At 45.2% G+C, this 16,340-nt stretch overlaps 1 protein-coding gene and 1 long non-coding RNA gene across 6 annotated transcripts in view; one reads left to right on the forward strand and one right to left on the reverse strand.

Moving 5' to 3' along the window:
• The first annotated feature begins 671 nt into the window (after nucleotides 1-671).
• On the forward strand, nucleotides 672-10,366 carry LOC122423283. Of its 2 annotated transcripts, none has more exons than XR_006264123.1 (3): nucleotides 672-1,047; nucleotides 3,380-3,575; nucleotides 9,658-10,366. It is a non-coding gene; the product is annotated as an uncharacterized LOC122423283 (long non-coding RNA). The 2 variants fall into 2 exon arrangements; XR_006264120.1 differs by lacking the exon at nucleotides 672-1,047 and adding an exon at nucleotides 3,037-3,140.
• Nucleotides 2,678-16,340, reverse strand: part of VSIG10 (V-set and immunoglobulin domain containing 10) — a 39,034-nt gene continuing 25,371 nt past the window's right edge. The window contains exons 5-9 of one of the 4 annotated variants that reach the window (XM_043440094.1): nucleotides 11,870-12,163; nucleotides 8,313-8,423; nucleotides 7,983-7,995; nucleotides 6,284-6,495; nucleotides 2,678-5,403 (exon numbers count right to left, since the gene is read on the reverse strand). In XM_043440094.1, the coding sequence (XP_043296029.1) occupies nucleotides 5,348-5,403; nucleotides 6,284-6,495; nucleotides 7,983-7,995; nucleotides 8,313-8,423; nucleotides 11,870-12,163 (686 nt within the window). In that variant the 3' untranslated portion in view covers nucleotides 2,678-5,347. Of the gene's footprint in view, nucleotides 5,404-6,283; nucleotides 6,496-7,982; nucleotides 7,999-8,312; nucleotides 8,424-11,869; nucleotides 12,164-16,340 lie in introns of those variants that run through there. The other 3 variants (XM_043440085.1, XR_006264111.1, XR_006264114.1) reach the window with 3 other exon arrangements.

A 16,340-nucleotide genomic window follows, 5' to 3' on the forward strand; every position in this document is an offset into this window, starting at 1 on the left:
AGAGGGAACGCGTGTGGTAAAGCTGGAGCCGGGCTCGGGTGGAAAAGCGGGGGCGGGGAGGGCGGTGCTGGGGTAGAAATCCGGGTTGGGGGAGAGATGGGTCAAACGGAGTGGGGAGGACTATAAGGGCCAGATAAGGACCGGAGATGGAGGGAGGAGGTGTGGGTTAAAAAAGGAATGCGGTGGAGCTGAGGGGAAAACGAAGGCTGGGGTACCAAAAGGCATCGGGGAGCTGAGGAGGAAACTGGTGGAGATGGGGCAGGGTGAAAATCGGAGTGGGTGGGGGGCGAGAATCAGTTTGGAAGGTGAACCTGAAGACCCAAGGAATCAGTATTGGGAAGACAAAAAGCGAAGACTGAGGAAAGAATTGGGGTGGGAGGCTGAGGGTCTGGGAACCCCGGAGAGAGGGAAGAAATGAGAGGAATAAAACTGGGGACCTGAGGCAGCAGGGAGCTCAGAGGTTAAATGGGAGCCACGGTAGAGGAGTAAAGGGGCTGAGTGCAGGGTCAGAGGAAGGGGTCGTTTTATAAAAAAAATGGGAACCGGAAAAAGGAAGCCCATTGGAAATTGGAGGATGAAAACGAAAATGCTGTGGTTATAAGGGGTAGAGGGCAAGGGGCAAACAGCCAGAGAAAAAGAGGAGTTAAAAAGAGTGGGGTTCCAAAAGTGGACCAGCCAGATGAACTTGAGTGTGACCCAGGAAACAGGGAACAGAAGTGAAAGCAGGCAGAGGTAAAATGAAGGGCTGGAGAAACAAGCTGGTAAAAAACACACACACAACATGGAGTGAAAATTGCTCCGTCGTGTCCGACTTTTGGGGACCCCATGGACACAGTCCATGGAATTCACCAGGCCAGAATACTGGAGTGGGTAGCCTTTCCAGTCTCCAGGGGATCTTCCCAACCCAGGGATCGAACCCTGGTCTCCCACATTGCAGGCGGATTCTTTACCAGCTGAGCCACAAGGGAAGCCCCAGCACATGCAGAGACTGGATTAAAACGAACGTGGGAAACAGGTGACAGTAGGAAACATGGATTTGGTTAGAAGGTAAGGAACTTGAAAATGGGACAGTTTTGATTAGAGTTTAGGAAGCTTGGAGTGAGGTAAAGAAACACAGGAGAGACAATGACCCAAGAAAAAAGCCTCTAACTGGGATAGGGAGTAGAGTTGGGCCTCCTCAAGTGGGAGTTGAGGTGAGACTTCGTTACTGTTTCTGTTCAGTCATTCAGTCTTGTCTGACTCTTTGCCACCCCATGGACTGCAGCATGCCAGGCTTCCCTGTCCTTTACTGTCTCTCACAGTTTGCTAAACTCATATCCATTGAGCCGGTGATGCGATCCAACCATCTCATTCTCTGTTGCCCCCTTCTCCTCCTGCCCTGAATCTTTCCCAGCATCAGGGTCTTTTCCAATGAGTCACTTCTTCCCATCAGGTGGCCAAAGTATTGGAGCTTCAGCTTCAAAATCAGTCCTTCCAATGAATATTCAGGACTGATTTCCTTTAGGATTGACTGGTTTGATCTCCTTGCTGTCCAACGGACTCTCAAGAGTCTTGTCCAGCACCACAGTTTGAAAGCACCAGTTCTTTGGCATTCAGCCTTCTTTATGGTCCAACTCTCACATCCACACATGACTACTGGAAAAACCATAGCCTTGACTATGCAGACCTTTGTTGGCAAAGTGATGTCTCTGCTTTTTAATATGCTGTCTAGGTTTGTCATAGCTTTCCTTCCAAGGAGCAGATGTCTTAATTTCATGGCTGCAGTCACCATCTGCAGTTATTTTGGAGCCGAAGAAAATAAAATCTCTCACTGTTTTCATTTTTCTCCCCATCTATTTGCCATGAAGTGATGGGACCAGATGCCATGAACTTAGCTTTTTGAATGCTGAGTTTTAAGCCAGCTTTTTCATTCTCCTGTTTCATCTTCATCAAGAGGCTCTTCAGTTCCTCTTGACTTTCTGCCATTAGCGTGGTGTCATCTGCATATCTGAGGTTATTGATATGTCTCACAGCAATCTTGATTCCAGCTTGAGCTTTATCCAGCCTGGCATTTCACATGGTGTACTGTGCCTGTAAGTTAAAATAAGCAGGGTGACAATATACAGCCTTGATATACTCCTTTCCCAATTTTGAGCCAGTCCATTGGTATATCTTCAGTTCTAACTGTTGCTTCTTGACCTGCATACAGGTTTCTCAGGAGGCAGGTAAGGTGGTCTGGTATTTCCATCTCTTTCAGAATTTTTCACAGTCTGTTATCATTCATTCAGTCAAAGGCTTTAGCGTAGTCAGTGAAGCAGAAGTATGGGGACTACTATTAGCTGAGCCCAGTGAGAACCTCCAAAACCACCAACCACTGCAGCGACCCAACAGCTTGCAGAAACTGTCTTTTCAGACGTCCTTCAGTCTACTGCTCTATGATGATTCCTACCCTAACCCTTTAATGTGAGAAAACAGGCAGTCTGACCAAAAAAGAGATATGTATTTGAGGATATGCAAATACAATGGAGAGATGAAAGGGTAGGTAGCATCTACAAGTCATAGAAAAGAATAAAATGGCAGCAAGAACAATATTGTGATCAGTATTGGGAAAGCAAGTTAAAAAAAATTGTGGATGGCAATCCCATTTCCCAAAATCTTTTAGTTTACTAATCAGGTCTAAATGAAGATCACTAAAGCATTTATTTAAAAATAACTTTATTCTATTATCTTAAAAAACAAATCCATGTTCTAACATCAGGATGAATTTCTCCCAGCCCCCCACCTCCATACCAAATATTAAAATGTAAGCAGTGCAGAGAGAGCTGTTTCTTTTTGCAGCAGTTCCTGGCCAGGACCATGGTGAGAAATACCAGTTGGCACATGTTGCATCATAATACATTTTACCCAACAAAGATGATTTTCCAGGTTTCAGTGCCTAGGTGAGGGAGATTTTCCATCATGGGTTTTCCTGCTGCAGTAAGAGTATAGGCATGTGCTTGTGAGAATGGAAACTGATATCAAAGCCACAGGATTATGGGACCCCCTCCCCAAGGTCCACCAGGTTTTGCGGAAAAGGAATGTCAGTTGCAATGACCCAGAAGTATTTATCTTCTAGGTTCTGATAAGTATATCTCCTGGTCTCCAGTTCACAATTCATTCAGGTAAGTTTTTTGTTTTTTTTTTAAAGCACACTGTAACGAGTTGGACTTTGCCACAGAAAAGCCTATAACCCACTGTCGACAACGTGCTAGTGGAGTTGGGGATGGGTTATCTTAAAAGAACAGGAAAAAAAGCCCTAATTCTTTAAAAATCCTTAAAGCTTGAATACCGCCCCGCCCCCCCCGCCCCCCCACAGTACTTCAGCTCTTAACTGACCCAACAATATTATCTGTGCACACAGGGCTCAGATATACGTGACAGCAGTCACAGCTCAGCTGGACAAGGGTTTATCATGTTTGGCACCATGACCCTGAAGCTCCTATTTGCAAGGGGAAAATCCTTTCTTGAAGATTTCCTATCATCAGGTGTGCACGCAAGAGAAGAGGAAGTCACGGGGAGCATTTCCGTCATCTTGCAAATCATTGTCTGCCTTCCAGGTAGGGAATTCTGCCCCTCCCCCTACAGTTTTTTTGCTTTTTCCTTTGTAAAATATGGTTGCCCCTGCACAGTGGACTGTCAGATCCAGAAATGGATTCATCAAAGACTAGCTCAGTGTTCAATGATTTTAAACACAGCCTGTCTTAAGATCCCGTTCTGAAATGACACTAACTTAGACTGATGAGAGTGGTTAAGTACATGAGGTTCCATGCAGCGAAAGATCCAGCCCATCAAGAGAACAAGGCCACAGGAATTCCTGAGGGGTGGACACTGCAACCAGCCTCTGACTTCCCCAGTGTTCTGAGCTGAGGACAGGGCTCTCACTTCTGGTGACTTCCTCAGTTTAGTTCCTTCATCCAAGAAAATTGACCTGCCCCAACCACACCTGCAGGGTAACCCTGCAGATAACCAGCTTCTCAGAAGTCCCAGGCCCTGTTATCGGAGAGGAAGTTCTCCTTTAAGTCTTGCCTGTTAGAGCAGAATATGCAGTATTAAAGAGTGCAAATTCAAGTCAGATTTTCAAGTTTAGCACACATATTTTACACCCTTAAAAAGTCCCTGACGTTTTAAGAGATTAGGATGAAATCAGAAAGAAAAGGAAAAAAAAAAAACTCTATACAGGGATCTACTGGAAACAATAGCAGCTTCAACTCATCACATGTTATTTTCATTCAGAACTTAGCATTATTGAGCAGCGTATCTTCATAACATCCTTAGGAAGGAAATATGTTTTCCCAATCCCATTTCTGAGATCAAGAAACCGAGGCCACAGGTCTACTATGTTACAAAACATTCCTCCTGCCTTTTTCAAAGCCACAGGAGAAAGGAAGGGTGGGAAAGTCAAAATTAATTGTGCATCACCTAAGAGGCTTTTCTATAAATATGAAGCTCTGACATATGTGAGGTTCTGGTGAAAGGCATTTCCTCTTATCGCCCCCTATCTCTTTTGAAAGGAATTTCATCTCCAGGAGAGCAAAAATCCACAGGTGAACTCTGATGATGCCCTGGTCTGGAACCATTCTACAGAGAATGAAAGGCCCAGGCAGCAGTTTGTAACTGAACAGCTGACATCTTTTTTCCTTCCACTAGAGAAGGCAAAGGAGATGTAAAGAAGTAAGTGTGATTTCACCCATTTCACAGATGAGGAAATTGAGGCTCGGGGGAAAAGGTAAAGCTACCTGCCCAAGCCCATGAAACAGGCAAGGAGCCGGGTCCAGATTGAAGCCTGGGTGTTTCCAACTCAAATCCCAAAGCAAACTGCCTCCTTCTGATTAACAGCAGTAGCTGGCACCTCTTCACCTTTCCAGAGAGCTGATGTTCACCTGGTTCCTCAGCTCACCTAGGCAGTGAGAAAGGAAATGTCCTTATCACCCCATACTGTTCCATTGTGTACTGGGACGGGCTAGTTACAGACCTTTAATAGTGACAAAGGACAGCGAGGCCTACTGCCTCCCCCTACTCCTGCTCCCCATCTCAGCATCAGTCAACCTGGAGAAAGCCCAAATGGAGCTTTCCCCACATACACTACCCATTCCCAAAAGCTTTTCACCATCATTGAGAAGAGTTACAGTAAATCAAACCAATTTAGAAAAAAAAAGGAGGCGGGGCGGGTAGGAAAGATGTATATATGTTTTCCTATTTTGCTGAGAACCTCCAAACCCTTTGCAGCCCTCAGGCAGGGGTGCAAGTCAAGTAAAGCAGAATATGAAATTCATCTTGAACACAGCTTTCCAAGCTTTTGAGACAAGACATCAAAGGACAGTTGTCTTCTTCACACTGGCCTGTCTTCTTCTTGAATGATGTCAGTATGCTGCTCACTGCTGTCATCTGTACGGGAGGGAAAAGTAGACCCGACTCTGAGCGGTGCTCTCAGTAGAGATGACTCTGTTTCCCCCTTCAGTTTTCTTTTTCAGGAGGTGGGGGCTGCTCAGCTTGTAGGGTCTTAGTTCCCTGACCAGGGATTGAACCTGTGCCCCTTTCAATGGAAGTCTTAACCACTGGACCACCAGGGAAGTCCCTCCCATCAGTTTTCCGTCACCTTGATTTCCAGTCCTTTACTGGTGAGTTTCATGAATGAGCAGTTGGAGTAGGGTGGGTTTCCCTGCCTTGTACCCATTCTTTCTACTCAGAATCCACTGACATGCTTGACACTGTCCACATTTCTTAGCTCCTGACATTCCCCTCACCTGGACTACCCTCTGCTTTCTGCTTGTTCAAACTCAACTGTCCTGAAAGACATGCCTCATAGCCCACATCTTTTACAAAATGTCTCCCAACCAATGCATCCATCTGGGCTCTCATCTTTCTCCTGAGATCATGTAATTTGTAAAAGTATCATTCATCAGGCAAGTAATCATTCCTTCGAGCCACAACTCTACTACCCTCGCAAAGCGTTGGTTAAATATTCCTTCTATTTTCATTTTCCCTTCATATTTTAGTCTGTTCATCCTAACCGCTTTCGTAAAGCCCATCACCATTGGTCTTGATTTTCTGGTGCCTGACAGTACCCATCTGTGTCTTTCCCAGAGTTGGCCCTCAGTAAGTATTTGTCAGTTTAATTGTTGTGTTTGTAGTTGATGGGAGATTCTCAGATTCTAGATTAAACTTTAACTGTCTTTCCCAGCCCTTAAAAAGCAGACCCTTGGAGACTTCTTCCTGGGAAGCCCACCACAACCTTGCAGAGTGCTTTAAAGGGCAAAGAGCTTACCCTGCAGAGCCTGCAGTCCATTGCCCATCTGGTCCACATTCCCGTTCACCAGCGCAGTCACTCTGTGAATGTGGCCATACTTGGTTATTTCTATTGGCGACTCCTCCCTCTCACTAGCTTCCTCCTCTTCCTCTTCTGCAGCGTCTTCTTCCTCCTCCATCTCTTCCTCTTCCGAATCCACCAAAACCATGACATCACCCATGTCTTGCCTCCTGATTTCCAAAAGGGAAGAAATGATCAAGAAGATACCCTGTTTTCTCCAACTTCAGCCCTCACTGAATAGGAACACTCAGTTCTCTGCATCCCCTTTGGTAGCATGGACAATTCTTCATGGACTCAACGTGGTTGAGTTGTAAGATGGAGATGATGACCTTTCAAAGAGGTGCTGCCACAGACTGTCTAGATAATCACACCTTGTGCTGGGTGAATTTTATCATCCCCCCTCCTGTCTCCCCACTGTTCATCTGACAGGTGACCTCATGGTCCCAAGCACCCACCATTTCAGTTCCCTTCGCAGCATGTACACAGATGCTCTGTTCCTTTCCTGAAATGCCCTTATTTCTCCTCTACTTACTGAAATTTCTCCTCCTTTTCATTATTCAAAGCCCTAGTAAAGTCCCCTCCCTCCCCCTGCAGCCTTGAGCTGTGACTTAGTTTGGCGTCCACAGCCAGCTGTTTGGCACTGAATTGTCCTCTAGATGATTGCTAGTTCTGCCTCCCCACCCAGACTGTACATTTCATGGGCCAGTCACAATCCTGTGAGCATGACATTCTCATTTAATCCTCACATCCTGCCTCTGAGAAACAGCTGAGGGAAAAAAGGCTCAGAGAGGGTCAGGGCTTTTCCAGGATCCTTAGGCTTGAAGGGCAGAGCAGCCATGTGAACCCAGGTCCACTTATTCCAAAGCCTTTTCCCATTATGCCAAGCTGCTCCCTCTATGAGAAATAAGCCTGGGGAAGGACAGACTCATGCCAAAATGACCCTCAAAAATGGGGCAGTACAGGTAACACTCTTCCATGAAAGATGGTGCCAGAACAATGAAATCTCATTATTCATCCCAGAACAGTAATACCCCAAATTATAAGCAGATAAGAGGAGCGAAGAGAAGCGTTCCTTGCTTCTATGCAGGCTCTCCTGGAAAGTGAAGTTCCATTTAGTTGTTTCTCCCCTACTAAGGTTCCCTCCATTTGGGAGGGGCTTCTGGGCATGCACAGACTAGTTTTCCAAAGCATGCTGTAAGATTATGACTTATTCTTCCTTTTAGCTCTTTGCAGAAAATTAGATAAATACATGAATGACTGAGCTCAACACATACATGCTGTCTTTATACCTCAAGGACAAACCAGCAATGTGCCTTGCCCTGAGGTCTGGTGTTGAAAAGGAGCACAGACTTTGCAATCAATCAGACCTGGGTCTGACTGCAGGCATGGCCATCACTTCCTAGATGAGCTTGCAGAAACTGCTTCGCTTCAGTGAGCCTCCCTTGCCTTATCTGGAAAATGGGGATGCCAGCAGCACCCTGAGGAGTGTGTGATGGGGTCTCTAATAATGCCTGAGGAAGCCCCAGCCCCGGGTCTGGCCCCTGGTGAGTCCCCAGTGGTAGTGGTTACTACTGCTCTTATGAAATGTTATAAACAAAACATCAGTGAAAACAGATTATGGAAATGGGTTTCTGATTTGCGTCTAGGGGACACTCACCTGAAAGTGCTTCCTACTGAAAGGAGAAAGGAAAAAACATTAATATCCAATAAGATCCACTTTGGCCTCACAGAAGTTTCTAAGCCAGCTAACAGTTACAAAAGGATGGGCAATGAGAAAACTGACCCAATACGAGAGATGACAGGGCACTCAGGAAGGGTACTTGCGTGCTTCATTATTGCAAATCTGGACCCAGTTTGGAAGCCTACAGAATGGAGCTTCAGGTGGGAGCATAACAGGGACCATCTTCCCCCACCCATACCCTCTCAGGAAGCCTGCAAGAGAAACAAAGGGGCCCAGGAAGTCCTTACCATTCCGGGAAGCCCTTACCTTTCCAGCAGAACACGGGGCTGTAATACAACAGGAGCCCGGCGATAATGGCCAGTCCCAGCAGAAGGAGGCTCACGACTGTGGCCACAATTCCCCCGATGTTTAAAGGTTCTGCAAAGACACACCACACCCTTCACTCATCCACGTGATACACACTCAGCTAGGAGTGCAACACCTCTCCTCCCCTGCCTGGATCCTACTCTTATCTTGGTTTCATGACCTTGGGTGGGGCATATGACCTCTCTGTGGACTGTGTTAGTCACTCAGTCATGTCCGACTCTTTGCAACCCCATGGACTGTAGCCCACCAGGCTTCTCTATACAAGGAATTCTCCAGGTAAGAATCCTGGAGTGGATTCCCATTCCCTTCGCCAGAGGAACTTCCCAACCCAGGGATCGAATCCTGGTCTCCTGCTTTGCAGGCAGATTCTTTACCATCTGAGCTACAGGGAAGTCTCATGACCTCTCTGTAGAGCAAGACAAATATCTCATTTTCCTACTTCAGACAGTTTGTGGGAATCAAATGAAGTATGTGATGCAAAAGAATGTTGGAAAGTTAAAATCTCTGTGTCTTCATATATCAAGACTGTTGTTAAGGCTACAGTAATTAGGAGTGTGAATTACTGGTGCCACAATGACATGATCAACAGAACAGAATAGGAAGGGACATCTCTGGTGGTCTAGTGGTTAAGACAGTGGGCTTCTACTCCACAGGGCATGAGTTCGATAAGAACAGGTCTATGAACAAAAGGAAACTTGATATAGGATAGACTAGTGAGTAAAAAAGGAACTCTTCAGGAAGTGGTGCTAGACCAAATGGTTATCCAAACTGGGGGTGGAGGAAACTTGATGTCTACTTCCTCCATTCACCAAAGTCAACTGTAGATGGACTATAGAGTTAACTGTGAAAGGCATGCAATAAAACATTAAGAAGACAATATAGAAGAATGCCTTCATGACCATAGGATAGATAAGGATTTCTTAAGACAGAGAAATGCTACTGATACAAGAAAATATTCATAAAATCAATCACATTAAAGAACCTCTGCAAATCAAAGGATACCATAAAGAAAGCAAGAAGGACTAACTGAAAGATATTTGTAACATGTAAAACAAGGAATTAGTGTGTGGAATTTCTGAAGAACTCCTATATATCTATAAGAAAGAGGAAAAGGTCAAAAGAGACAATTATGGGGAGTTCCTTGGTAGCCCAGTGGTTAGGATTCCAGCTGCTGCTGCTGCCAAGTCACTTCCAGGCCTGAATTCAATCCCTGGTTGGGGAAGATCCAGAAGGCCACGTGATGTGACCAAAAGAAAAAAAAAAACTTTTTTTTTTTTTTTTACAGAGTTCCATTGTTTATGAAACAGAGACTCCATTTAAGACTGTTCTCGCAGAAAGCAGTTGAAGAGCAGTCATTTGGATGGGGAGGAGGCTAGTGGACCTGTGACTTTCAGGAATCTTCCTGCAGTGGCCACAGCTGGGGAAGGGGTGCTGTCCACCCTTTGGCTCTGTCTCCATCCTGGGCATCTGCTCAAGGATCACCTTCTCGTGGTTCTGACCCCTCTGACCTTGGCCCCTGGGGGACTTCTAGACTTGGCTGTTGTCATTCCAGATTCATATATCATGCCTCTTCCTAGAGAAACCTGAGAATTCCTCAGACTGGAAGCTTCAGATGCTCCAAGAGCAAATCAGTTAGTGCTTTGAATTCACATGTTAACAAACAGGTTATTTAGCATCACTACAAAAGAGTAACACAAATTACCACTAACTATGGATGGACTATGGATGGATGGTTGTTGTTTAGTGGCTAGGTCGTGTCCAACTCTTTTGAGACCCCATGGACTACAGCCCACCAGGCTCCTCTGTCCATGGGATTTTCCAGACAAGAATACTGGAGTGGGTTGCCATTTCCTTCTCCAAGAAAAAAAATTTTTAATTTTTAAATAAACTAAAACTATTTTTAAAAAAGCACAATTATATATTTCATAGAAGAAACCTAAATAGCAAATAAGCATATGAAATAATGCTCAGCCTTCTTAGTAATCAAAGAAATTCAAATTAGAACCACAGTGAGATTTCATTTTGCACTTACTTGATGAGCAAAAATCACAAAATCTGTGGTTGAAAATCTGGGACAACTGCCATTTCAAATGGAAATTGGTATAACCACTTTGGAAAATAATTTGGTATTACCTCATAAAGATAAAAATGCACATAACTTATAACCCTTCATTTCTACTTCTTGGTACAGATATGCTGGAGACATATTTGCCTGGAGACCTGAGTATATGTGCACAGGGGGCTGGGTAAAAGACTTTCACAGCAACACTGTTCATCACAACAACAACAAATCAGAACAACACAAATGTGCATCAGCAGGAAAATCAACAATTTAGTTGTGGAATAGTGCTACAGTGGAAAATTATGCAGCCATGAAGAGGCATGAAATAAAATTACACATGTCAGCATGAATAAATCCTGGAAAACAAAATGTGGAGTAAAAATAGCAAGTCACAAAAAGGCTACATTTGTATAATAACAACAAATTCTTTTCAAAACTCTAAAACAAAAACTAAACAATATATTATCTAGAAATGTGTACATATGCAGCAAAATTTTTCTTAAATAAAACATGAAACTCAGGAGTTACCTTTTTCAGAAGGCCCAGGATGAGACTGAAAACAGGCCTACAGGTAGGGTTGCCAGATAGAATACAGTATGCCCATTTAAATTTGGATTTCAGATAAACAATGAATAATTTTTTTAGAATAAGTATGTCCCAGGATTTCCCTGGTGGGACAGTGGCTAAGCCTCCATGCTCCCGATGCAGGGGGCCTGGGTTCAATCCCTGGTCAGGAAACTGGATCTCACATGCTGCAACTAAGACTCAGTGGAGCCAAATAAAAAATAAAAATTTTAAAAAATAAGTATGTCCGATGCAATATTTGGGACATAACACTTAAAAAAAAAAATTCTTTTTTTTTCTAAAGTGCAAATTTAAGTGAGCAGCATATTTTTTTTAGTTTTGCTGCAATTGTTTTCTAAATCTGCCACACTACTTACAGGTAACTTCAGCAGTGTTGGTTACTGTTCTATATCTTAAGTGGGATGGTAGTTTCTTGGGTGTTCATTTTGCTGTTATGTTTCACAGCTTACATTATATATATATATATCTCATTATATCTTTTATTTTAGACATGTATTTTAATATATATTTATGTTTTATATATATATATAAATTTTTTTTTTCCTTTAGGATGTAACTGATATTAAATAACTTTTGTATCTTCCCTAGTGGCTCAGGTAATAAAGAATCTACCTGCAATGCAGAAGACCCAGGTTCGATCCCTGGGTTGGGAAGAAATAAATTTTTTATCTTGATACAGTAGTTAGAGATTTAGGACTGGACAGTAATTTTCCCATCCCTCTTGTCAAGCCACAGGTAAGCAGATATGCCTCCTCCCTGATGGCAGTGAGACATATAGAGGGAAGCAACAAGCTGTCCCCATGCTGGTCCTCTGAAGCTCTGCTCCTTCAGGGTCACTTCCATCACTCACCTTTCACGCTCAGCCAGACGTCCAGCTCCCTCACCCCCACGGCGTTCTCAGCCCGGCAGACATAGTAGCCCTCGTCCAGGTCCTGGGAGCAGTTGTGAATAGTGAGGGTGGAGCTCTGGCCACTCTGGGTGATGAGGTGGTGGCCGCTGGGCTGGATGACCACCTCGGGCTGGGTGAGGTTCCTCAGCCACAGGATCTTGGCAGGGGGGTAGGCTCCAGACACCTGGCAGATAAGCGTCACATTGCCCCCCACGAAGCAAGTCTTCATGGGCTCAGAGAGAAGGGAGGGGCTCCCTGGCCATCAGAAGAAGGTAAAGAAAAATAAACATTTAAGGAGATGCAAGCGGTGACCTGAGAATTTCAAGAATGTTACTTGTTTTGGAACAAAGCAACTCCAGGAATATCTGTACCACACCTGGTCTCGTAAAATAATAAAAGATAATATTTGTTGAGCATTTACTATGGGCTAGGCACTGTCGCTAAGAGTCAGACACGACTGAGCGACTTCACTTTCACTTTTCACTTTCATGCATTGGAGAAGGAAATGGCAACCCACTCCAGTGTTCTTGCCTGGAGAATCCCAGGGACAGGGGAGCCTGGTGGGCTGCCGTCTATGGGGTCCCACAGAGTCAGATTCAACTGAAGTGACTTAGCAGCAGCAGGCACCGTATATATCAACCCAACTAGTTCTCAATAATAATCTTGTTATCCCCATTTTGCAGATGGGGAAACAGAGGAACAGAAAAAGTCAAGTAACTTAAAGTCACACAACTAAGGAAGTAAGCAACTAGAATTTAGGGGGACCAACTGTCCTGGGTTGCCCAAGACTGAGGGGATTCCTAGCACCTGGGGGCTTTCAATGCTTGTGAAATCCTAGGCAAACCAGGATGAACTGGTCTGTGTAAGAATGGAACCCAAGAAGTCAGGCTTTTGTGGTCCACATCTCCTTACTTCCTATGTTCTAGGCTTCTGTGTGTAATAACCACACTGATCAGATAAAATACGGGCACACACCCTGACAAGGGTGTTCCAGGGGACAGGAGGGCACCTGTATTAGTTTCCTGTTGTTGTTGTAACAAATTGCACAGACTTAACAGCTTAAAACAATACAAATTAATCCCTTTATAGTTTTATAGTTCTGGAGGTCAGGCATCTGAACTAATCTCACAGAACTAAAGTCAAGGTGTTGGCAGAGCTGGTTCCTTCCGGAGACTCAAGGAGAGAATCCATTTCCTTTTTTCTCGGTTTCTAGAAAGGAGCCACCTGCATTGTTTGACTCATGACCCCTTCCATGAATTACTCCTACTGCTTGCATCTGTCATCACAAATCACTACGGCACTGACCCTCCTGCCTCCCTCTTATGAGGACCCTCGGGATCACACTGGGCCCAACCAGAGAATCCTGGACAATCTCCCCATCTCAATATCCTTGATCACGGATGCAAAATCCCTTTACCATGTAAGGAAACAAATTCACAGGCTCTGGGGATTAGGATGTGGATATCTTTGGGGGGCCATTCTTCTGTCTACCACACGTCTGTCCTAGAAAGACTGTGCATCCCTGTGGCCTTGGGGTCTAATTTAAGGAGGAGACGGGGAGCCATGAGATCTACCATGAGGATTAGTCTGTATCCTTCACACAGGAAGCCTTTCCCCTAATACACAACCTCTTGGGAAGGGTGGTGAATTCATCTTGGGAGGATTTATTAAATCCGAATTTTCAGCAGCTGAGGGATACAGAGTGGCATGTTGGGTTCCTGCCCGGGAGAGTGAAACTACACGCTTCCCCTTGGCAGTTGTTCCAAAAGAGAATCTAGGGTTTCACTGCTGGCGTCCAGGGAAGAAGGAAGAGGGAAGGGGGAAAGGGTTGGGGGTGGAACAACCTCTCTCTAGGTCGGGTCAACAGAGGAGAATCGCCCAAACCTGGTTTTGCTCAGAAAAATCACCTGCGAACACCCCTTCTTGAATCAACTATCAGATTCCCCCCATGTTGTTGCTAAATTGCTCCTTCCCTGCTTGTGGTTAACCAGAATTTCCTTTGGGGTCACAAAGCTGGCAGCAGTGACAAGCCTCATCAGTACGTTTGTATTTCAGGGTCCCATACCGAAGTTTGAGAAATGGCCCCTTCTTCCTTTATTAAAGGCAAAACAAACAGTCCCCCAGTACACCTCCCCTGCAACCCAAAGGTATGTACTTTCGCCAAACACAGCATTCACCCCTCAAAAAGCTATGTCACCAACCAGCTCGGGTGGCACTTATAAATTCAGAGTTTCACTTAAGAGGATGCTGCGTGCAAGGGTGGGGCAGGGGTAGGGTTGGTGCTGCGGAGCCTCACAGATCTGCAGGAGATGGACAGCATGCTAGGGCCCTCACACACGGGGCTCCACAACACCGCAGCTTGTCATGAGTTGAGTTGGTTTCTTCAGTTTTAGGGGTCCTACATGCCATATAATATGGTAAAGGACAGGGAAGCCTAGCATGCTGCAGTCCATGGGGTCGCAAAGAGTCTGACGTGACTAACTAAACTGAACAAAACACGCCATATAAAGAGGGGTCTGGGGAGTTCTCCGGTAGTTCAGTGCTTAGGAGTCAGCGCTTTCACTGCTGTGGCCAGGTTCAATCCCTGGGTGGAGAACTAAGATACTGCAAGCCATGTAGCACAGCCAAAAAAAAAAAGGAAGAGAAAAATAGAGATCTGGGCAGCAGGAATCCCTGAAAGCATTGCTTTTCATCAGCTTGGGGGCTATGCTGCCCTGCATCCCTGGGTGGATGTTAGTATTGCCCCTCAGTGATGCACTAGTCCTTCTATGTGGAATGATCCAGAGCCCCTCAACCCCAAGGCAATGCTACTCAAGGTGTGGTCCTCAGACCAGCAGGATCAGCACTTCCTGGGAGCCAGTTAGAAATGTAGTCTTGGATCCACACAGACCCAGAGAGTCAGAATCTGCATTTTAACCAGCCCCTCAGGTCACCAGCATGCACATCCAGGGTCAAGTGCCCATGAGGGAGGCGGGGAGAACTGGATGGTATCAGAGTTGAGAAGGGTTCTGGCTCTGTGCCTGTTTCCTGTGCTCCTGGAATTGGGAAAACTTCTGGTCAGCTCCCTTTTCCAGACACATTTCTTAGCCCTGAGCACATATTTAGATTCAGATTACGGATCAAGTCTCAGGGGCCACAGGAATAATGACTCAGGCAAGATGTGCAAATAAAATGAGAGGGTGAGGGCAAAATAACAAACCTCGCCTACTGCCTCTGCCAATTTCACCCTCTCAGCATCAATCATTCACTTCCTGGGACTTACGGTCCACAACACACTTTTGGCATTTCCCCATTATGTACCACCCTGAGTGTGTCTACTGCTTTCTAGTTGCATGAGTCTGGGCAAGTCAGCTCCCTCTGTTTCACCTTCTGTAAAATGGAGTGTCCTCCCAAAATTTGTGTTCATCTTGAAGCCCAGAATGTGGTCTTACTCAGAAATGGAGTCTTTGCAGAGGTAACTAGTTAAGGATCTCAAGATGAAATCATCCCGGATTGAGGGTGGACCCAAATTCCAAGGACTGGTATCTTATAAGAAGAGGAGAGGGACTTCCCTGGTGCTCCAGTTGTTAAAGATTCCATGCTTTCACTGCAGGGGGTGCAGGTTAGATCCCTGGGAAGGGAACTGAGATCACACGTGCCATGTAGCAAAAAAAGAAAAATGAAGAGGGGAAGGCACAGGGAGACACACCCACAGAGAGGAAGGCCACATGAAGACAGACGCAGGCACCAGAGTGATGGCGCCGCAGGAACACATCAGAGCCATCAGGAAGTGGAAGAGGCCATGAAGGATTCTGCCATGAAGGCTTTGATGGGAGCATGGCCCTGCCAACACCTTGATTTCAAACTTCTAGCTTCCAAAACTGAGAGAGGATAAACAGCTGTTGTTTTAAGCCACCACCAAGTTTGTGGTACTGCAACTCTGGGAAACTGATTCTGGGGGATAATACTGCAAGGGCTCAGCTCACCAGCTGATTGAGGACTGAACGAGATGCTGTGTGCAAAATACTCGGCACCTGCACAGGGTCTGCACTCAATAAAACATTACTGTCTCTATTGCAGTTGACCCTAGAACAACATGGGGGTTGGGGGGCCAGTCTGTGTGGAATCTAAAATCCATGTCCTGCTATCCCTGCCTCAAACACAAAGAAAATGACCCACCCAAGGATAGGAAGCTGAAATTGTTTTGGATAGCATCAGGACTCAAACCCTAGTTCTTCTGATTCCACATCTTATGCTTTCTAATCAGGCACAAACTTTCCCCCACTCTGAGTTAAAGATCTGTAAAATGAAAATATAGGTACTATATTTATTGGGGGAAAAAAATCCACATGTAAGTGGAACCTCACAGTTCAAACACGCCCATGCTGTTCAAGGATCAGCTGTATTGTGATACTGCCATTTTCCGGTTTAAGTTTGCCAGACTTCTCTCTCC

This window comes from Cervus canadensis, chromosome 1, assembly GCF_019320065.1.
Source record: "Cervus canadensis isolate Bull #8, Minnesota chromosome 1, ASM1932006v1, whole genome shotgun sequence".
Lineage (NCBI taxonomy): Eukaryota > Metazoa > Chordata > Mammalia > Artiodactyla > Cervidae > Cervus > Cervus canadensis.